Raw genomic sequence first — 23,056 nt, 5'->3', positions numbered from 1 at the left:
GCAGTTAATCCAACATACCATTTCACCCACAAATGGGTCCAATATTGTGATAGTGCAAGACATTAGTTTGGTACCCTGTCTGAACCCCTGTCGTCCTCATCACTGCAAGTAGCAAATGTGGAAGCAGCTGTTGCTGTAAAGTTATGTGTGTCAGCTAGTGGTTTGTCACTGACAGCCATCCACGTGCAGGTGTTCCAAAGAGCTCAAGAATATGTTGTCCACATGGTGTGTGCTGAGAGGCTGGTACCCTCTATCCAGACACCTAGCACACATTCATTGTTCCCACTCATTGATCACCTATTCATCCTATACCACCACTTGTTTGCTGCCGCACAGGAGTACTACACATTTTTAAGAACAGGGAGTGGGGCTGTACACCAATGTACCTCTTCACCTGCATAGCCGTATAGCTGGCCTCTTTCATCCATACAATCTACCCTGTGCATCCTCCTCTTGTGTTCTGCCACCTCCATATGGACGACACATGGGTAATGCGCGATCAGGCAAAGCCTTATGCTCCAGGGACACATTCACATATGAGTATGGAAGTCCTTTATTTGGACGTCAGGACCTGTGCTGGAAGGCTGTGTGATCATCTGTCATTCTTGGTGGATTACCCGTGGACATTAGTTTGCCATCATACTGTGCAGTAAGGCAGCTATGATGATGATGTTGGTACAGCCAACACGGTTATAATTGACTCCATTTGGAGTAGCATGAATGACTGTGTCGGCTCAATGGAAGCGTCCTGTAGGGGTCCAAATGGCTGGTCGGTGGTGCTTCCACATTACACAGCATGCTTTCTGTCCTATTGAACCAACTGCAGTGGGTTACGTGCCGCCAGCCACACCCAGATCTGTGGCATGTGGCACTGACCCCTTTGTGGGCAGTTGCGCAGGCCATCTACTGAGGGCCTGGGTGAACAGGCACTCTGTTACAGTCCTGACAGCCTCATTGGCAATGTGCACACATCTCTATGTTTGTCTAGATTGAAGGCTGCTACTTTCTGTCCCTTATAGACATTGGAAGGGCAGCTGACACCACATTGATGGGGACTGCATCACTGTCACTTCCACCTGTCAGTCCACTTGTGAGGGCTCACTCCTCAGTAACGGCCACCAATCACTCAATAGAGCAGAATACACATGCATGCAGCCTCCCTTTGGCAGCCTGGAAGAGCAGTTGTGCTGCTGGTGAAAGCCTTTCTGCGAGGTGGCTGCCAACAGCTTTTCTGTGCACTTTCCCCATGCCTGGAGAAATTAGGGCCTACCTTTGGGTAGGCCCTAATTTCTGAAAGTAAAATGTGCGGCTTGGCTGTACATTTTCCTTTCTGAATTGCGCGGGGAATACCTAATAGGGCCATCAACATGCATTTGCATGTTGAGGGCGCTATTAGGTTCGGGGGGGGGGGGGGGGGGGGGGGGGGGGGGGGGGCGGGGTTGGATGCGCGTTTTCGACCCCTTACTGAATAAGGGGTAACGCTAGCACGTCGAACATGCGCGTCCAATCGCGGGTTAACAGTGCGCTCCGCCAGAGCGCACTGTACTGTATCGGCCTGATAGAGATATAAATACCTATCTAGTGTGAGGGCATTATGGATAGGCTCTCTCTCTCTTGCTCTCTCTCTCTCGCCCCCCCCCTCCCCCAGGAGCTCACTACTGAAGTGTAGCTAAAATCAGTGTTAAAGCTGTGCAATTAACTCCTCCTCTTTTTCTGATTTGCATCGCACCATACGTTATGGTGCTATCCCATGCATTAAAGTCGTTTTCACATGCATTAAAGGTGCTTAATGCATGCGAAAAACGCCTTAACACATGCAAAAAACGCCATAACGCTATTTGATTAATGACCCTGAGAGTGACTATGTTGCTAGCAGACCTTGGAGAGCAGATACCATGATGTCCAGTCTGGATGCATTCTGTTAAAAACTGAAATTTTAGCTCTTGTAATCAGATTGAAAGAACTGAAGCAGCAGTGGGAGATTTTAAGAAAAACAAGAGCAGATGATGATAGCAGAGTAATTTCGTAAGTTTGTTGAAAGCATTTTAAAGAAAGAAAGAGATTCTTTTCAGAATTGAATTAACTTCTAAAGCAAATGTCAGCAGGCACTGATTTTGTTGGTCTTAGGCCCTTTCTATAAAAACTATTACATTAATACAGCAATTTCAGTAATAGGCAGTTTTAAACCACTAGGTGGAGATCTTAGATTTTTCAAAGTGTGAATTTATTTACAGTGATATGTTTATAGGTATTGAATACAAGACTTTTTATTAAAGAAAGGTAAAGGGTGGTGAAGATAATTTTAGCATCTAATAGTTTTGGGTTGTATGCTTTCACGCTTAAGAAGAAGGAGAATTTAAATATAGCTGATCTAAAAGTCAGCTATGTTTAAAAGCATTCTGCTCTGAGAATATATTTTGAGAATAGGGGTGAGGGGAGGGGAGGAATTAACACATGTCACCTGCTCCTTTGGACTCTCAGTTCAATTGAAATCAACTTCTTTTTAGTTCTGACTCCGATGAGTCCAAATTCAAAGGGATAGGTCCAGCTGAGTTGGCACTTAGCCAGCCAAACCCCCGGGGTTTTAAATTTCCTGCCTTTTTGTCTACTCCCTAATTATCCAACTAAGCTGTTATTTGGCTAATAACTTAGCTGAATAAATCGGGGATGATCTGGGGGCGATCTGGGGGCGATCTGGGATGGGCCAAACTTATCCGAATAAGTTAGTTGAATAACATCGGTATTCAACATTATTTGGCTAAAACTGCTTTGGGTAACTTTAACCTTAATCAGCTATATTCAAAAAATAGTTTTAAAAAATAACCTTCAGGACAAGCATATCCAATCCCCCTCCCCCCACCCACAATAACAAAATGATATCAGGACATAGCACCCAACAGTTCCCTTAAGGCCCCCAAAAGAATTAAAATAAGTTACAGACCATAGCAGCCTGAAAAATTCCCCATCTTCTGCCCCCCCCATATGAAATTGATACATGGGCACCAGACCCCTTACTAACTCCTATCCCACCTCTTCATCTACTAGCAACTCCTACCCCTACCTCTATCCCAATTCTCCCATCCTACCTGAAACCAAGCAAAGACATCATGGCTCCCCTGCAATGCTGCAATTATGGGTTTTAAGTCTGGCAATTAGGTGTTACTGTTCTTTCCTCCTAAGGCAGGGGTCCCAAATCTTAGTCCACAATGAGTGTGTATGAGATAAATTTGCATACAATGGAGGCAGTGCATGTAGATAGATCTCATACAAATTAATTCTTGTAATCCTGGAAACCCAACTAAGTTGACCCCTGCCCTAAGGTCTGGGAACACTGCCTGCACAGCATCCCCATCCCAGCTGGCTTGGGGAAATGGAAGCCCCCTACTCTCAAATGAAACCCAAGCCCTCCACCAGTAGGGCACAGCACTGCCACTGAGCCACAGATCCAGCCTGAATAGAGGTTCTAGTCCAAGAACAGACAGAATTTCCTAGGCTTCATTGTATATTTTAGAACTTGACCATCAGAGTCCTCAGTGCAGACCTCCATCCACATTCACATACAGTGATTCCAGTCCAGGCCCCTGATATACAGCACTACTAATAGTCAATTAGTAATCAATCTATCTATCCATCTATTATATCTGTACACATATATTTTGTTTACATACACTACAACAAATATAATTTTTCAAAAGTACAGTGCATAATCTATCTAAATAATAGATAATTGCTACTATTCACAATAATAAATCTAAAATATTTTTTTCTTTGAGTTTCTAGCTTAGAGAAACTGGATTTTTGAAAGAGTGGATAAGGATTCTGGAAGTATGCTCAGAAAGGAAGGGACGGAGTTTGATGATGTTATAGAGAGACATGGCATATTTTGTCTTGTGCAGAGAAGGAGATAGAGGAGTCAAAGATGCCTCCAAGGTTAGGGGCAGAGTGGACTGGGAGGATTACACTGCTATCCACAGAAATAGAGAAAGGAGGAAGAAGGTAAATGGGCTGGGTGGGGGGGGAGAGATAGGAGCTCTGTCTTGGCCCTATTGAGTTTAAAAGTGACAGTGAGACATCAGGCAGCCAATGTCAGACAAGCAGGCTCAGATATGAGACCTGAATTCCTAATGAAATTTCTGATACAGAGAGCTAAATTTGGGAATCATCAGTATAAAGATAGTATTGAAAGGCATGAGATGAAATTAGAGCACCCAAGGAATTAGTATACAGAGAGAAGAGAAGAAGTTCCAGGATACAACCCTGAGGCATGGTAGTAAAGAAAGGATCCAACAGAAGAAACACTAAAAGTGCGATGGTAGTGTAAGGAGAGAACCAAGACAGGACAGAGTCCCAAAATCCAAATGAAGACAGAGCATCAAGGGTTAGGGATGTGCATTCGTTTGCGATGAAATAGGAAATAGAGATGATACTTCCTATTTCGTCGTGGTTCGGGGGGGCAACGAAACAATAAGAAAACCCACAAAATTTCATGTGGGTTTTCTTATCGATTTTTTTTGGGGGGGAGAAAGGCACATTAAAAAAACCCCAAAAACCCCAAACCCACCCTAACCCTTCAAATTTAATTAATTGCAACCCCCCACCCTCCTGACCCCCCAAGACTTGCCCGACCCCCCCCCCAAGAGTTACCAAAAGTCCCTGGTGGTCCGGCGGGGTCCCGGGAGCGATCTCCCCCTCTCAGGCTGTCGGCTGCCAGTAATCAAAATGGCGCCGATGGCCCTTTGCCCTTACCATGTGACAGGGGCTATCGGTGCCATTGGTTGGCCCCTGTCACATGGTAGGAGCATGGATGGCCCGCACCATTTTTTAAGATGGCGCCGGCCATCTATTGCTCCTACCATGTGACAGAGGCCAGCCAAAGGCACTGATAGCCCCTGTCACATGGTAAGGGCAAAGGGCCATTGGCGCCATTTTGATTACTGGCAGCTGACGGCCCTAGAGCGGGAGATCGCGCCTGGGACCCCTGCTGGACCAACAGGGACTTTCGGCAAGTTTTGGGGGGTTGTAATTAATGAAATTTGAAGGGTTGGGGCGGGTTTTGGGTTTTGGTTTGGGGGCAGCCGAAATAAAATCGGCCCGAACTGCAGGAAAACGAAATTTCCCACGGCGGGCCAATAACGAAGGCCGAATCACATCTCTATCAAGGAGTAGGTGGTGATCAACAGTGCCAAAAACAGCAGATAGGTCAAGGAAAATAAGGACTAAGTAAATGCCTTTGATTTTAAACATGAATAGGTCATTGGAGACTTTGGCAATGGGCTACTTCTGTGGAATAAAGAGGATGAAAACCAGACTGGAATGGATCAAGAATGGCTTGAGATAAAAGAAAGACAAGACAATAGTGGTGAATAGTACATTCAAATAGTTTGGAAGCAAAAGGGAGAGGGGAGATGGGACGATAGTTGGCAGGACAGGTGGGGTCCAGTGAGGGATTTTTGAGGAGTGGTGTGATCACAGCATCTTTGAGGGCAGCAGGAACAGTAACAGTGGAAAGTGATAGATTGAGGATGTGACAGATGGAAAGGATGACTGCAATGGAGATAGAGCTGAGGAACTGGGATGGGAATGGGGTCAGAGAAACAAGTATCCTCCCACCTCAGGCAGTCTCTATCAATAACTCTCTCGCTCCCCCACAGTTCATCTCCACCAGTCTTTCCACCAAGTCCAGTATCCTGTTACCAAAAGTGGCCAATCCAGGTCACAAGTACCCTTCCCAGTCCCACACTCTGCTTCTCTTCCTCACAGTCCCACCACTCTCTCCTCCTAACCTCACCATTCTATCTCTATCCCCTCCCTATCCTTACTACTCTGACTCCCCTTTGCTCCATAACTTTGTCTTCCCCAGCCCCAACACTCTCTCTCTCTCTCCCTTCCTCTTCTTCCTAGCCCCACTACTATCTCATTCTCACTCCCCATTCCTACCATCCTCTCTCCCTTGTCCAGTAGCTAAGCAAATTTCTCTTCCCTCCCCAGTCCTATTATTATCTATCATCTCCTCCTCAGCCTGTCCCCACCAGTCTCTCTTCATGGTCCCCAGCCTGTCCCCACCACAACTAGTTCTCTCTCTTTTTCCCCTCTGATATTGCTATGAGCTGCCACTGGTTCTGCTGCCACTACTTCTCCTGCTTCCTGCTCATCTGGGCCACTTCTGATCCCCTCCCCCTTGCTGTTTTGCTGAGCGGGAGGGAGAGAGAGGAGGCTGCAGCTAAGCTGGGGGAAGCAGGTGCAGCAAGAAGCTTATCTGTAGCAGGGCACAGGAGCAGCAGGAAATGTTGTAGAGGAGCCATAGGAGCTTAGTCCAGAGAGAAGAGTGCAGGCTGCATCTCCATCAAGCTCATTCACACCAAGAAAACAGAAGCAGAGGAAGAGGCGTCCATATTATCCATAGGTTTGGAGGCACCAGATGATGAAGAGGAAAAAGAAGAAGAAGGAAAGGCGAAGGAGGATGGTGAAAGTAGCAATAGCTGTTACCCTTTGTCGTACCTAGCATATGGCTGATATGGCCTTGGCCATAGGCGCCATCCTCGAGGGGTGCCATCACTTTCAAAATTTGATAGACAATCCGCTGGCCTCCCCTCTACCTAGAGTTTTGGCACCTCAAGAGCTCAGCTGTCAGAGGGAGAAGAGCTGCTGTACCAGCTTTTGGAGTCGGGGGGGAGTGGAGGTAGCCCCCCAAATTGGGACAAAAAAAAATCACAAATGCTACCCCTGCTCATACGCAGTCAGGAGCAGAGGGGCCCACGGAGCTGGAAGACGCAGCATCAGCCTCCCAATCCTGGAAGACAAGAGCATACTCTGCCTTGCAGGACTGGAAGACAGGGCATCCAAATGGCAGATGAAATTTAATGTGCACAAGTGCAAGGTGATGCATATAGGGAAAAATAACCCTTGCTGTAGTTACACGATGTTAGGTTCCATATTAGGAGCTGCCAGCCAGGAAAGAGATCTAGGCATCATATTGGATAATACTGTAAAATCGTCGGCTCAGTGCTGTGGCAGTCAAAAAAGCAAACAGAATGTTAGGAATTATTAGGAAGGGAATGGTGAATAAAACAGAAAATGTAATAATGCCTCTGTATCGCTCCATGGTGAGACCGCACCTTGAGTACTGTGTACAGTTCTGGTCACCACAGCTCAAAAAAGATATAGTTGCAATGGAGAAGGTACAGAGAAGGGCGACCAAAATGATAAAGGGAATGGAACAGCTCCCCTATGAGGAAGGGCTGAAGAGGTTAGGGCTGTTCAGCTTGGTGAAGAGACGGCTGAGGGGGGACATGATAGAGGTCTTTAAATTCATGAGAGGTCTAGAACGGGTAGATGTGACTCGGTTATTTTTTATTTCAGATAATAAAAGGGCTAGAGAGTAATCCATAAAGTTAGCAAGTAGCACATTTAAAACTAATTGGAGAAAATTATTTTTCACTCAATGTACAATTAAGCTCTGGAATTTCTTGCCAGAGGATGTGGTTAGTGCAGTTAGTGTAGCTGGGTTTAAAAGAGGTTTGGATAATTTATTGGAGGAGAAGTCCATGAACTGCTATTAATCAAGTTGACTTAGGGAATGGCCTCTGCTACTACTGGCATCAGTGGCATGGTGTTTAGGTACTTGCCAGGTTCTTGTGGCCTGGTTTGGCCACTGTTGGAAACAGAATGCTGGGCTTGATGGACTCTTGGTCTGACCCAGTATGGCAATTTCTAATGTTCTTATATTCTTAAGCAGCATCAGCCTCCTCCACTGCAGTTAGGGAGTGTGTGAGCAGCGAAGCAAAACATCGGCCTCTCACCCCTCCCCCACAGCCTGAAGAAGTACTACCCTTGGAACTGCATTGGCTTTCCACTCCGCCTCAGCAGTCAGAATAAGTGCGGCCCCCAAAGCAACAAAAGCAGCATCCACCTCCCTTCCCTGGAAATTGGGAGGAGCCAGCTCATTAAGTAACATGGGCCTCCTTCTCCTCTCCTGCATTTAAGAACAGCGTGGCCCGTGGACCAAAAAAAAGACAAAGGCCTCTCATTCTGCCCCTGCAGTCAAAGAAGCATGCCTGCAAAGAGAGAGAGAAAGAAGGAGTATGTGTGTGTGTGTTTGTGTGAGAGAGAGAGCTAAGGACCATATATGTGTATGTGTGTTTGTGACTGAGCATGTGTGAGAGAGAATGAATGAACGTGTGTGTATGTATGGTTGATCATGTGTGTTTGAGAGAGAGACAGTACAGGAGCATGTGTATGTATGTGAACATGTGAGAACGAGTGAATAAGTGTATTTATGTGTGTGTGTGTGTGTGTGTGTATGACTGAGCATGTGAGAGTGATTCAGCACATATGAGAGAGAGCTAAGCATGTATGTGTATGATTGAACATGTCAGAAAGCAAACAAATATTTGTGTGTATGAGCATGTGCGAGTGCTATCGAGCATGTGTGTATGATTGAGCATGTGTGAAAGCAAACAATCATGCATGTGTATATAACTGAGCATGTGTGAGAGTGGAAGTATGTGTGTGTGTGTGTATGTGTGTATGACTGAACAGGTGAGAAAGCAAACGAGCATGTGTTTTTATAATTCAGCATGTGAACGAGCAAACAAGCATATATGTGTGTATGATTGAGCATGTGTGAGAGCAAACAAGCCTTTGTGTGTGTATAATTGTATTTGTAAAAGAGAAAGCAAGCATGTGTGTGATTGTGCATGTGACAGATTGAGCGAATGTGTATGTGTGTGTATGATTGTGCATTTGAGAGAGTGTTCGAGCATGTGTGTGCAATTGTGTATGTGAGAGAGAGCAAGTGAGTGTGTGTGTGTGTGTATAATTGAGCACGTGAGAGAAGAGCAAAGAGTTTGTGTGTGTATGAGCATGTGAGACAGAACACAAGTGATTGTCTACATGTGTATGACTACATGTGAGAGGGTGAACAAATGTGTGTATAATTGAGTATGTGAAAGTGAATGAGCTTGTGTGTGTGTGTATGTGTATGACTGAGCATATGAGAGCAAATGAGCATGTGTGTATATGATTGAACATGTGAGAGAGTGAACAAACTTGTGTGTGTGTGTGTAATTGAGCATGTAAGTGAGAGAGTGAATGAGCATAAATGTGTTAGAGAGAGAGGAGAATGTTTGTCTGCAACAAACAGTTCCCCTCACCACCCCACTAATCAACAACAATCTTAGAGCATCTGGTAATCAAAAATTCCCAGGTATGGAAAGCGGGGGTTTTATTAATCCCTGTTAATTATAATTATTGGGTATTATTTAATGTATCTGCTGTTTTGAAATATTTTATTGCCATATGGAAAAGTTTTCTATGAGTTTTTAATTATTGGATGCCATTCTATTTGTCAACTGTTTTGAAAAATTTATTTTTATTAGAATGGTTTTACTATATATATATATATTGATGTTTTATATTTCTTTATTTTATTGTTTGATATTTTTTGAAGAATGGTGATGTTTCTGTTTTTCCCTTGTTGCATGGGATATAGAGTCTGTCTTTTTGCAGTTTTCAGTTCAGTATTTGTCTGCACATTTCTATCTATAATTTATGGTTTCATTATTTTGTATTTAGTGAGGGTTTGTCTATGTTCTATACATGTGACAAAAATAAAGTATTCTGCTAGCATGTATTTTCTGTGTAGGGATCTATAGAGGCCTGGCTTGTTTTGTATATTAGTGTTTTAGGACCTGGTATAATATTTACAGTGTTGCCTTTTCATAAGTAGGACATTTACCATTTGAGTACTGGCAGTTAGGGCTGTTTTGATATAGGAGATTTACAATATTGTAATTGTAATTCAATACATGGCTTTCCCAGGGCCAAACCCACAACCAACATGCACTATCATCGGCCTAATACCATATGGGTTCCAAGTGTCTTTTTTAGTTTTTTTGCAGGGGTTCTGGTTGGCACCACAGCAGTACACGTATATATAATATATATGCTATGTGATATATTTTTTACCTCACAAAGGCCTGGATTTATCAAAATGCACTAAATATCGCATGTGATAGAAAAAGGGGTGTGTTTTATGGTAATAGGCAGTTTATTGCAATTTGTGCTAATATCTATGCAAAATGCTAAGTTAATGCAAATTGCAATAACTTTTTTGCACTTTGAAATAAGTGCCAGAATTGATGCATTTCCTACATACAACCACTGGGAGAGACTAGCTATAATGACCTAACACTAGATAGGTATTTATATCTCTATGGGAGGCCCACCTAGTAACTCGAGGTGAGGTTTAGATATTAGTGTAGGGGTCAGGGGCCACTTTGACATTCAAAGTGAGAGGTACGAACAGAACAGTGCTCTCCTGTGAAGATTTGATGACCTTTGGAGTGAGGAAACTCACTCACAGATGAGATTTGTGCAATGTTCTCTCAATCTAGCTTGATGTTACCCAGGTAGAGAGTCCATTTTAATAAATGACCCTAAAAGTAATTTTTCATGGAAAATCTGTTATTATAGATGCATAATTTTGAATTGTATGTAGGGAGGGTGCAACTGGGGAGGAGGTGGGTGAAAGGCTGAAAGGTTCACCTAGGGTGCTTAATACCTATACACCAGTCCTAGGGAGGAGTGGAAGGTATGATTGGTTAAAGATGACCGTGGAAAATGAGAGGAGGGGAGGAGGGAAAGAGGAGGATTTGGAGACGGGTTTTCAAGAGCAGAAGAAAGGATGTAGCTGCTAAGGGGAAGGACAAGGGGAGCTGGAGATGGTAAAAGGAGCAATTCAGTGAGGGGAAGATAGAGGACTGAGAGGGGGGCAATAGAGGGGACATTTGGGGAGGTGTAGGATTGGCCCAGAGAACTGGAGGGAGGGGGGGATGAAATCTAGATGAGTAAATAGAGAGGCAGAGATAAAGAGAAGAAAGAAAAAGAAGAAGAAAAGGGGAAAGATCAATATTAGACAGAGGCATAGGGGAGGTACTGAAGAGACAGGAGAGAGATGAAACAGAACATGAATAGGAGACCCTGTAAAGAAGTTAGGAGACCAAGAAGAAGAAAGCAGTAAAAAGAGATGAGGACCAAAGTGATTAGAAAAATAAAAGTCCAAACAGCCAGAGTAGAAAAAAGCATTTCATATTCAGTGTAGTGGATGGACTCTGCCAACTTTGGGAATGTGCAGCTCATGATATCTTTTATTTTGCACAATACAGGAGGAAATGTATTTCTGTTTCTCTTTCTCTGGTGTTGCATAGCATGCAGAATATGGTTTCTTGGGGTTTCCGGTTCAGGTTTTAAATGCAGACATGGCTCTAGGATCCCTGTATTGGTTCAGATTCAACTGGAAGCCCATAAGGACAGGAGAAAACAGCTGGATCAAAATAGAAATGAAAATGAAATTCCCATTTAACATAGTGTCCTGGCTCGTGGGGTCTTGTGTTATGGTCAGGTTGAGGGTGCCTTTCTTTACTTGGCCATAGGCTCCAAATAGCCTGGCTACGGCTCTGCTGTTACCCCCCAGATATCGGCATCAAGCAGGAACAAGCGAAACCAGCTGAGCCTTGCCTTGTACATCGCTTAGTATATTCTTAGGCAATTAAGAAATTTTAATAAAGAAAGATAAATGAACGGAGACTATTTTTATTTCTTTCCTACATCTTACAGACCACCTGTGATAGCTTCCATGGGCTACAGGGGGTTCAGAATTACAGTTTTAGAGCATTCTTTCCTCTGAAAAATGTTTTCTTCTTATGCATTATGCCTTTGAGGCATATGAATGTCTCTATACTATAACTTCTGTCTCTTCTCTCCTCTAGGGTATACATATTTATTTAATATTTATTTATTTGAATTTTTTATATACCGAAGTTTGGTGTCATCCTTCACTCCGGTATACAATTGTAACAACGATTTACATTAAAACATCAAGGAACTGATTAACATTAGGTAACAATGGAAAAAATTAGAAACATTAGAAAACATTGAGTGACATTGAGTAACATTGAGTGACATTAGAAACATTGAGTGACATTGAGTCACAATGGGTAGCATTGCGTAACCATTTAGGTTGATTAATGAATAAATATAAGTGAAAAATAAATAAATAATGATATATAAATAGTAATATATAATAATCAACATTGAGGATTGAGTGATAAGTCTGGCAGTACGTTATGAGATGTTAGAGAGGTATGGTTGAGGTGTAGTGAGAGATATTAGGTGGTTGGTTGAGTAGTGTGGATTATAAGCAACAATGTATAACCCCGTTAATCAACCTGTCTTGTAAATACTACTACGTTCCTTTTACCTTCTCAGCTCTGTCTTTCCTCCTTTACCTTCCTCCCTCTCTCTCCCCCCCCTTTTTTCGCTCCTGCTCCATTCCCCACTCCCTGTTTTTTGTAATTTCCTCCTTTCTCAAGTTTATTGTAAACCGAACACCGGTATATTAAAAGCTTGCACGAACACCGGTATATTAAAAGCTGTTAAATAAAAATAAAAATAAATAAATATTGTCTTCACGGGTTTATTGACATCTTAATTGGTTTATCCAATCCCATCCTTGTAGGCTTGTTTGAAAAGCCATGTTTTGAGTAGCTTTTTGAATATTTTTGTGTTGTTTTGTAGTCTTAGACTGTCGGGTAGGGAGTTCCAGAGATGTGGCATAGCTATTGAGAAAGCTCTTTTTCTTACTGTGGTAAGTTTGGCGGTTGTTACTGGTGGGATTTCAAAACGTGCTTTGTTTGAAGATCTGGTGTTGCGTTGGGTGTGTAGTTTTTGTATTAGTGTGTTAAGGCAGACATAGTCATTGTGAATTGCGTTGTGAATGATTGATAGCATTTTGAATTCAATTCTTTTTTCTACAGGTAGCCAGTGTAAGTTCTTTTAAGACAGGGGAGATGTGGTCTGTTTTTTATGACCGGTGAGGATTCAGGCAGTGGCATTTTGTAGTATTTGTAGGGGACATAAGGTAGTTTTGGGAAGTCCTATCATGAGTGAGTTGCAATAGTCGATGCTGTTACGATTCCTCCTGTAGCTCCACCACAGGAGGCATCTTACTTTTCTCTGGAGGCTGCTCCGAAGCCAGGGCCTCGACTGAGCAATTGTCCGGATCCTGCTCCACAGCCTGGGAGGCCTTCGGTGTTGTTCGGGGCCTACTCGAGGCCTGCTCCATTGCAGCCTGGATGCTCTGGTGTGGGCCACGCCCTTCTAAGGGGCGGGCCCGTGGCTCCTCTCCACTCTTAGCCAGCGAGGGATGGCCCATCTGGACTCCTCCCAGGGAGTTGCCTACTCCTGGGGTATAAAAGCCTTGCTCCAGCACTCATGCTTTGCCTTGCATCAGAGTTACTTTGCTTCTGGAAGTTCCTGTCTTCCAGCATTCCGTCAGGTCTCGTTCTTTGTTGGAGCTCCATGACTCGTCATTGGAGTCTCGCCTTGGCTGAATTCTCTTCCTGCGCTAGTCCCACTCTCCACGTGGTCCGTGACCAGCCTCTTCAGGCTGTGTAGGTGCGCAGTGGGACAGGGTGGTCCATGACCAGTCCCGTGGGTGGAGTGTGTAGGGCGCCCTGAGAGACAGTGCCAATGTCTCCCTTCTCAGCTTCTCGTCTTGTCTACAGTACTTTGTTCCTGAGTCTATGTCTACAGTACCTTGTTCCTGAGTCTACGTCTACAGTACATTGTTCCACAGCCTCTGTCTACAGTTCCTGAACTTTCGCTTGCCCTTGCCCTGAGTCCGGCCTGCTGCTTCTTGCCGATCCTAAGCGGCAGGTCCAAAAGGACTGGGAATGGTCGGAGGACTGTTCACTTACCAACATCACATTGTTGGCTCCGTAAGCACGCAGGTCCGGCAGAGGGTCACCTTGTCTTCACCCATGCTGGGACACGCTGCCAACCCTCGGTTCGGTCCTGGATTCATCTGGGATCGGGCCGAGGCCCATGGGCACACTAAAATCCCTCAGCTGAGATAGCTCCCAAGCATTCCCGCTTTCATGACAGATGCTTGAAAATATCAAGGATTGCAGAATTGTTCTGAAATTGGGTTGTTTTAGTAGTGGTTTGAGGTGTTGGAGAATTGATAGCTTGTGGAAGCCTTCTTTTATTTTCATTGCAATGTGTTTTTTCAGGTTGAGTTCTTGGTCTATCCAAATTCCAAGATCTTTCACAATTTCTTTTAGTTTGATGAGGTTGTTGTCTATGATTATGGAATGATTCTGTTGGTCTCCAGAATTGTTTTTCTCAATTAGCATACATTCAGTTTTGTCTGTATTAAGGCATAATTTCATTTGATTTAGAAGGTTTTTAATTTCATTAATGAACTTGGTTGCGAGTATCAGAGCATTCTCTATGGTATTTGTTACTGGAATGATCATCTGTATGTCATCTGCGTACAGGAAGTAAGTGACGTTGAGATTTGAAAGAAGTTGGCATAGAGGTAGTGGGTATATGTTGAATAGGATTGCAGATAGTGTGGATCCTTGAGGGTCTCTGGTTTCCAGTGGTCCTAAACTTTATTTAGGTCCTAAAGTTATGAGATCATAATGCTTTTGGTGTAGACCCTACATCATCACTTTGTTAGCCCTTCTCTGTCTTTCACTTGTGGTAATTATCCTTCTTGTTCCTTTCTTCCTTCCCCCTCTCCCCCCTCTCCCCCCTCTCCCCCCTCTCCCCCTTACTTCCTGTCTCTCAGGCTGCAGGAGAAAATTGGCACTTTAGTCTGTGTGGGCTAATCACCAGCAAAGAAAAACAAAGCAAGAACAGAGGAGAGAATGAGGAGGGAATGTGTGGTTTGTGAATCTTATGGGCAAGACAGTTGAACACAATAGCGGTCTAACAGTTCAACACTGAGATTCTCCTTGCTCATCCTCTTGCACAGCAGCAAAGGGTTAACACCACCCCAGCCATCTCACCTGACACTTTGTGGGAGGGGAAGGTTTGCAAGAGCTTCTAGATATTATGTAATCTGTACAAGTGAGTCCAGTCTCCATCTTTCTCCCTGCCTATTGTGCTGGCCATTCCAGCACAATCACTTATACAGAACCTTATAACGGTATATATAATATTTATTATTCTCTATCCCAGTTTCCCTAGTAATCCTTGCATGCTGCCACAGAAGAGCTCTGACTCTGTTCTGCTTCACACACACACCCAGTTCTGACCCTGAATAAGCAGTTTGGGCCAGAACCGGTGCCAAACAAGGAGAGAAAAATTCTTTACTTACATAGATTCAGTTGCTGGTTTGATGTTTCGGGGAGGCAGGCTTGGAGCTGGAGGATGTGTAGGTATATGCACAGGTGGAAAAGGAGGCAGTGGTGCCTGTGTGGACGGATGCGATACTGGAGGTGGAAGTGGAGGTGGTGTCGATGACCGAAGAACATGGGATGGCGCTGGTTTGTTTGGAAGTCCTTTGCTGAGACCTACAAAATACATAATATCATCATCAATATCATCTGCTTTGGAATGCTTTACCAATGGGCCTAAGAGCAGAATCTAATTATTTGAAATTTTGGAAAGCAATAAAACCTGGCTATTCTCACAGGCTTTTGATTTAAACCTGCAGATGGATCTTTATGGAGTTAGCTCTGACACCACCACTAACTAGTCAGTAATTTACTGTCTGTATTTTAGTATTTTATATGTATGCTGATTGTTAATGATTTGATGTTTTAATTTTATGCTTCTGAAATGAACCCTCTTCGTTTGAAATTAGTTTAGTGTCTAGTGTCCAGCAGTTGTACTGGAAATGAACTAAATTTACATTTGGAAATGTTGTGATAACGCTTTTAAATGCAATACAAAATTCCAAAAAAATAATGTGAACAGACCGATGATTAAGAATAAGGCAGAAGAATAATACATGTTTTGCACACATTTATTCTGATCATGTCTAGTATGATGGTCCAATTGTAGGCACTGCACTAATTTCAAACAAAAAGGGTTCATTTCAGCAGTACATTGAGTGGGCTGCTCTCTTCCATTTGAGAAGCTGTGGATTTTATTTTTTAATTTTTTGCTTACTGTTTTAAGTCTTATTTTCATTTGACTATTATGAATGTTTTATTTTGTAAACCGCATGAGTAACTTGCTTGACAAATGATACATAAAGTTCAATACATGAAATGGAATTAAATCCAGAACATAAGTGCAGTAAATTACACTAAAGGCAAAGTACAAATTGAATCAATAAAACTAGAAGATCATCTCAGCTCAGAAAGGAAATGAATTAGCTTTTTCATGACCATATGGAGGGTAATTTTGAAAGCCATTTACCCAGATAAATAGTGATTTGCCTGTGTGAACTGGCCTGGCTCAGAATTGTCCTCCTATGCCCAGCTGAATGCGCCTGTACTTATAGGTGGACTGAGGGGACATGTTTTGGGTAGAATTAGACAATTAAGCAAATCCTTTGTACTCTCAAATCAACAGGCATTCATTATGTGTGGAAAATTTGCCTACACAAAAAGCAGGTGCAAAGTCCACAGCCCTTCTAGACAATTTTCAAAGGGAATTTACTTGCATAATGTCCTTTGAAAAATTAGCTGCAAGGTCTCATTCCCGCAGATTTTGCAGCAAGGCAGAGTGTTTTAAAATTGCCCCAGATGTACAAGAGTACCTTGAAATTCCTAAATCAACAAAAGTAGAAATAAGGATACAAGGTGTTGTTTATAAAATGCAGCAGTGTTTTACAGGTAATCGATAGCTTTGAGCCTTATTAAGTTTCCTAATATCAGAGTTTGAACCCATGGAGCTGGCTGTGAACCTGTTGCTGAAGTACAGCAGTTGCTGGCTTGCCAGGGAGTCCTAGCATGACTATGTGTTCTATACTATGAAGAGCTAGACTCACCTCTGCAGTAGTCTGATTGCCCCAAATTGAGATCAACAAGACACTCCCAGAAGGCACACAGTTACTGGGCCAACAATCTTCTTGGCATCTGCCTTGCAGCAGTGTTGTTTGTTTGGGTGCTGATCATTATCATGTTCTAGGTTTTCTGCCCCATAATCTAGTTCCAGTGATCCTTCTGCACACCTTGACCTTGTCTAGCTCCTGGGCTTCACCATTCTGCCTCGGGCCTTGCCTATCTAGGTATGCATTTCTATCTGGGCTGCCTCTAATAGTCAAGCTCTGATAGGCCTAACAGTTTGGAGCAGCCCAAACCTGAGGCTAGAGTTTCCAACAGTATAAAAGACTTCATTCTTGCAATCACTTTTACAGACTGGACTCCTCTGTTGATCCCACTCCAGGCTGTGCCAGCAAAGCCAAAGATTCTACAAAATCATGAAAGGACTCAAAGGGGTAAATGTGAATTGGTTATTTACTCTTTAAGAGAATAGAAGGACCAGGGGGCACTCCATGAAGTGGCAAATTTAAAACAAATTGGAGAACATTCTTTTTCACTCAACGCACAGTTGAGCTCTGGAATTCATTGCCAGAGGATGTGGTTGTACTTAGTGTAGCTGGGTTTAAAAAAGGTTTGGATAAGTTCCTGGAGGAGAAGTCCATAAACTGCTATTAATCAATAAGGAATAGCCAAAGTTTGATACCAGAATTAGTATTTTGGGATCTTTTTAATGTTTGAGTACTAGCCAGGTACTTGTGACTTGGATTAGCCACTGTCGGACACAGAATACTGGGTTTGATGGACTCTTGGCCTAACTCAGTATGGCATAGCTTATGTACTTATATCTTATGCTCCAGGCTGTGCCTGCAGCTCTAGCATCTACCCTGGTGAATTCAGCTGACTCCATAGCTCCAGCCTCTGTACTGGTGGTTTCAGCTTTCCCCACAGCTCCAGACTCTGCACTGGTAGTCTCAGCTGTTCCAGCAGCCTCAACGTATGCACCAGTGATTCCAGCTGTCCCAGCAGCTCTGGCTCTTGTCTAAATGAATCCAGTTCTGTCTACATCAGTAACTCTATTTCTGGCTGAGCCAGCTACTCTAGTGATTCCAGCTTTCCAAGAAAATCTTTAAGCACTTGGGACCCTTGCAGGCAATTCTCAGATTTCATTGACGGTATTCAAGGAAAGTTCCTAAAATTCAAGGAGCAATGCTGTTTTTTGTTCCAGACATTTCTTCATGACTATACCAGTGATGAGACTAAGGTGGCCCTGCTCATTCTATTATTGAGGAAGCTCTAAGCTGGGCTTTCCCCTTGCTCGAGAGTAACAGCTCTCTCCTTGAAGACTACCCAGGATTTGTGAGGGCCTTGGCTCAAGCATTTCATGAGGAGGGGGGTGGGGTGGGTGTGGGGAGATTTTTGCCCATGCAACCAGTTTTAGACTTTGTCTCTCCTGGATTTGTGCCAAGAGGTGGTGCTATTCCATCTGTCTCCAGTTCCACAACCAGCCTCTATCTTTCCCTCATAAGAGCATATAACTAAAGAAGGTGATCCCCTGTAACTGGCCCAGATAAAAAGTCAGTTCCTGTTCTTCACCAGTTGTTAGGATTCACGGCTTGTGATAGGGCCCTGAGAACTTCCAGACTCACTCCTACACCACCAGCAAGTTCCGACTCCAGTGTGGTAGGGATGCCACTGAGCATGGCCTGACATGCCGCCATTTTGCCAAAGTCCTGGCTCTTCTTAGGATGCGTGCATGTGGACATTATGCTTGCCTTTAAGGGGCTCACAGTGGGAAACCCCCTGCAATGCCCTCCAATGATATCAACAGGCACTTCTCTTATAAGGGCTCCTTGCACGAAACTCTGGCACCTCAGCAAAGGATCTCCTACTCTTCTGTAGTGTGTGTTGCTTCAGCATTGCCTGCGTTCCTGATTCCTATGACATGCCTTCCTTCTTCCTGCTTTGTCTCCTTGTTCCAGCCTTGTCTTCTTGTCCTGCTCGTTTTGTCTAGCCTTGCTATCTGGCTTTACCCCATCCAGCCCTCTTGTCTTGATGGTCCATCTGTGCCTTTTCTGTGTCTTTGTTTTTCTTGTCTCTTTGGAATTGAACCTTTGCCTAGACTCTGACTATTCTTGATTGCTGCCTGCCACTGACCTCTTGCTTGTACCCTGATTACTCCTATCCACCACCAGCCACTGATTTCCTGCCTGGACACTGTCTACTCTCGCCTGCTGCCTGCCTCCAACCCTTGTTTGACCTGGACCACCCTCATCCCTGTCTTCTAAGAGTCTCGCCTAAGTCTTGCCAGCCCCCAGAACCCAAGGGCCCAACTTGTGGGGAAAGGAGCTCATAAATGTGAAGCCCTACACCAGTTTATAGGCCATCGGTCCAACTTGTCACTCAACAGGGAAAGGCCCTATGAAATGCGGTGCAAACTTCACGGAGGGCATCCACAGTCATAGACTAGACTTCTTGGGTGAAGTTGAGGTGCTAAGCAATGCTTTCTATCAGCTTGTTCAAGTCTATGACTGTGGATGCCCTCCATGAAGTTTGCACCGCATTTCATAGGGCCTTTCCCTGTTGAGTGACAAGTAGGACCGATGGCCTATAAACATTTGGCAGCATCTTTGAGAATTCACAACATATTCCACATCTCTCTATTGAAACCAGCAACTTTTTCTTGGCCAGGAAGATCGCCCCTCGGACATGAAATCCTGGACTTATGAAGATTCTGAAACCAGTAGCAATACCTCCTCTCCTGGAAAATTATGGACCTGAGGAGAACTAATGGGAACTGGTCTCCAACCTGCAAGTCCCTTAACTTGTTTCCGAGTTTTACAGAAGGTTTCCAGGAAACCCAAGCCCAGACAGTGGGGGAGCAAGCTTTGAAGAGAGGTACCCACGAGCCATTAGATTCACCCTGATGCCACCGGCAATTTCCAACTCCAGCATGGCAGGGAGGCTACTGAGCATGGCCTGATGTTGCCGTGCTGCCAATTTCCAGGTTCTTCGTAGGGCACGTGCGCACACACAATGCTTGACTTTGAGGGCCTCATGGTGGGAAAACCCCCGTGGTGCCCACCAATAATGTCAACAGGCTCTTCTCTTATAAGGGCTTATAAGGCATGAAAATCTAGCCCCTCAGCAATGGGTCTTTTACTCTTCTGTAGTGCGTGTCCTTCAGCATTGTTCCACATTCCTGGTTCCTGTGTCCTGCCTTTCTTGTTCCGCTTTGTCTCCTTATTCCAGCCTTGTCTTCTTGTTCAGCCCATCTTGTCCAGTCTTGCTGTCCAGCCTACCCCATTCAGGTCTTGTTGGTCTGTCTGTGTCTTTTGTGTGTCTTCGCCTCCTCTTGGCCTGTCTCTTCGGAATTGACTATTCTTGATTGCTGCCTGCTCTGAGCAATTGCCTATCTCTGACTACTTCTGTCCATCGCCAGCCACTAATCTCCTGCCTAGACACTGTCTACTCTCTCCCACCGCCTGTACTGATGCTAGTGTGACTTGGATCACCCTCTTCTGTGTCCTCTAAGAAACTCTCACCTAAGTCATGCCAGCCTGCAGAACCCAAGGGCTCAACCTGCGTGGAAAGGGGCTGGTAAAAGTGAAGCCCTAAACCAGTCTTAGTCAAGAACCTCTGCCAGCTTTCAGTGAGAGCCTGCGTCAATGTCACCATAGTAGAAAGAGTCCACAACAGTGAAGTCAGTGCCAACTGTCTTATATAGCTCCAGTGCCTGCTTTGCTGTCCTTGTTAACGCATACTTTTATGCATACCGCAAAGAGGTGTTCTGGAGGGAGAATTGGGGGTAGAAAAACCATTTACACACATACTTTCAATTTGGGTGTTTAAATGCACAGGTCATTTACACCTACCCCCTAGCAAGTATAAATGTGTGCACATATCCAAGCAGGGGTATATACATACCCCCTAATTTTCATAGTTGACTTGCATGTGTATGTCTGCTTTGAATATTTGAACTAAAGCCTGTGTGTGCTTTCTGCATGCAGACTTTATCTCTACGCAGGCTGTTACATAATTACCCTCAAACATAAGTCAGTCCATCCTTGCCAACTGCTTAAAAGTAAGTGGAACAAACAGTATATTTTTTGTAACTGACACTCCCCCCATCATAATTATTTTAAGAAATGTAAACTTGTGGTTAATCTTAACTACTATGTATAAATTTGGTAAAGACCTCTTGAGTGTAGTGTGTTAAAAAACAAAACAAAACAGGTATGTGGAAGATGAACAAGTTGCTCCATGGTATTCTAACAATTAATACTTAAAAGTTAAAGGTGTAAAGAGATTAGTATTGAATTAAAAGACTTTAAAACCCATTTACTGCTCCTTCTAGGTCTAAAAGTAAAGCGATACACATATAAATTAGGAGTGCACTCTTACAGGAAGTATTCAAAGTAGAAACAATCCTTGGGTCAGCTATGATGAAATGCTGCTTTAATCATATGGTCACAAAAAATGTTTGGTCTGCTGCATAAAATCACATGAAGGGAAACCATGTTATTCCATCAAATTGAAAAATTAGTTAACAAAAAGTTCCATCTGAAACTGAAGCAGCCTACTTTTCAGGACATGTGCTTGCATGTCCTGGTCTGCCTTCAGATGGTACTAGATCCCTGCCATAGATTTTCCAGCTTAGAGAGAGAGAGACAGAGACAGACGCCATTCTTATGCAGCACCTCCCCATGAGGTTGCCTGTGACTGGTAGTCTCTTAGTCCACTTGGGAGGGCTAGGAGTAAGAGTAGTGTAGTCAGTTTGAGTTAAGTGACCATACTACTCCTATTGCTATTTTTGATTGCTCTGCTGAGATAGGGCCTAATGCCCTGACTTGGTGTTTTTGTTATAGAGAAGATTCCCAACAGAGCACACCCTGCCTATGAGGATCTGCCTTCTTTTGGAAGAAAGACTTTATTAAGATTTTTGGTTTTTTAAATTATTCTTACTGGTCTTGGGGGATCTGGGGATGGCTATTTGACTCACGATTTTATAAATCGCTATCTTATACCCCTTTGGGGTGGAGATCCTGTTGAGGGCCCCCAGATGACCATCACCTTTGGTGATGGTCATCCCCCAGATCCAGAGGGCAGGGAGCTGTAGCCATCTTTCTAGTCCAGAAAAGGAGCAGCAGTGTCAGCATCAGTGTAGATTGAGAGTTTTTTGGACTTAAGTGTTTTTCCTACTTGTGGTTGTGAGGAGGTTTCTTTTGATCCACCCTTCCTCAGGGGACGTTGGGTTGTGATAGCTGTTTTCCTACTTAAATCAGACTTTTCCCTTAGGGAAGTCACAACCTTCAGAAGTTTGGGAAGAAGGAGCAATCTGGGGGCCCTCAACAGGATCTCCACCCCAAAGGGGTATAAGATAGCGATTTATAAAATCGTGAGTCAAATAGAAATTGTAAAAGCAAATCGGTTGTTTACTCTTTTAAAAAAATACAAGGACTCAGGGACATTCCATGAAGTTAGTAAGGGTAGCACATTTAAAGCAAATTGGAGAAAATATTTTTTCACTTGATACACAATTAAGCTCTGGAACTCATTGGTGGGGATGTGGTAAAGGCAGTTAACATAACTGGGTTTAAAAAAAATTGGACAAGTTTTTGGAGGAAAAGTCCTGAAATAGTTATTAACCAGGTAGACTTGGGGAAAGCCACTGCTTATCTCTGGGCATGAGCAGCACGGGATCTATTTATTATTTTGGATCCTACCAAGTTACTTTTGACTTGGATTGGCCTCTGTTGCAGTCAGGATACTGAGCCTGATAGACCCTCAGTCTGACCCAGTATGGCAATTTTTGTGTTCTTATGTTCAAACCTGAAAATCATTGACACTCCTTAAACCCAGAGAAAATCTTTGATGATCCTTAAATCCAGCAGTAAGAAAAAAATATTAAAGCATCTACAGGGCTAATAAAAAGGAACACAAGAAAAGGGAACTACAGAAGAAGGAGAAAAGGAACAGTATTTAACTAGCATGACAATTTTTAAGCACCATTAGTTTCCACAGTCAATAGTGAGAAAAAAACATATTGAAAGTAGCTTAACTGTACAAATAATGCTGAGAAGTGAAAAAAGACCTGACAAATGCACTTTATGATCTAGAAAAGAGATTGTAAGTGCTGCAATCTTGGAACTGTAACTATATTTTTAGGATAGTTTAAAGCCCAGCCTGCTACAAATCTAAGACCATATCAAAAGGGATCACTAGTCTCAGACTGACCATTTTAACTATAAAAATAACACCAAAACCAAAAAAGA

General features: G+C 43.5%; 1 protein-coding gene across 6 annotated transcripts in view; it reads right to left on the bottom strand.

The window, feature by feature from the left end:
* Positions 1-23,056, bottom strand: part of FYB1 (FYN binding protein 1) — a 290,377-nt gene that overhangs the window by 116,642 nt on the left and 150,679 nt on the right. For all 6 annotated transcript variants that reach the window (XM_029578325.1, XM_029578343.1, XM_029578354.1 and 3 more), the window contains exon 3: positions 15,167-15,362. In XM_029578325.1, coding sequence (XP_029434185.1) covers positions 15,167-15,362 — 196 coding nt within the window. The remainder of the gene's footprint in view (positions 1-15,166; positions 15,363-23,056) is intronic.

The sequence above is a fragment of the Rhinatrema bivittatum genome, chromosome 1, assembly GCF_901001135.1.
Source record: "Rhinatrema bivittatum chromosome 1, aRhiBiv1.1, whole genome shotgun sequence".
Classification (NCBI taxonomy): Eukaryota; Metazoa; Chordata; class Amphibia; order Gymnophiona; family Rhinatrematidae; genus Rhinatrema; species Rhinatrema bivittatum.
The sequence above is the reverse complement of the archived record's forward strand: the minus strand, read 5'-3'. Positions and strand labels throughout refer to the sequence as shown.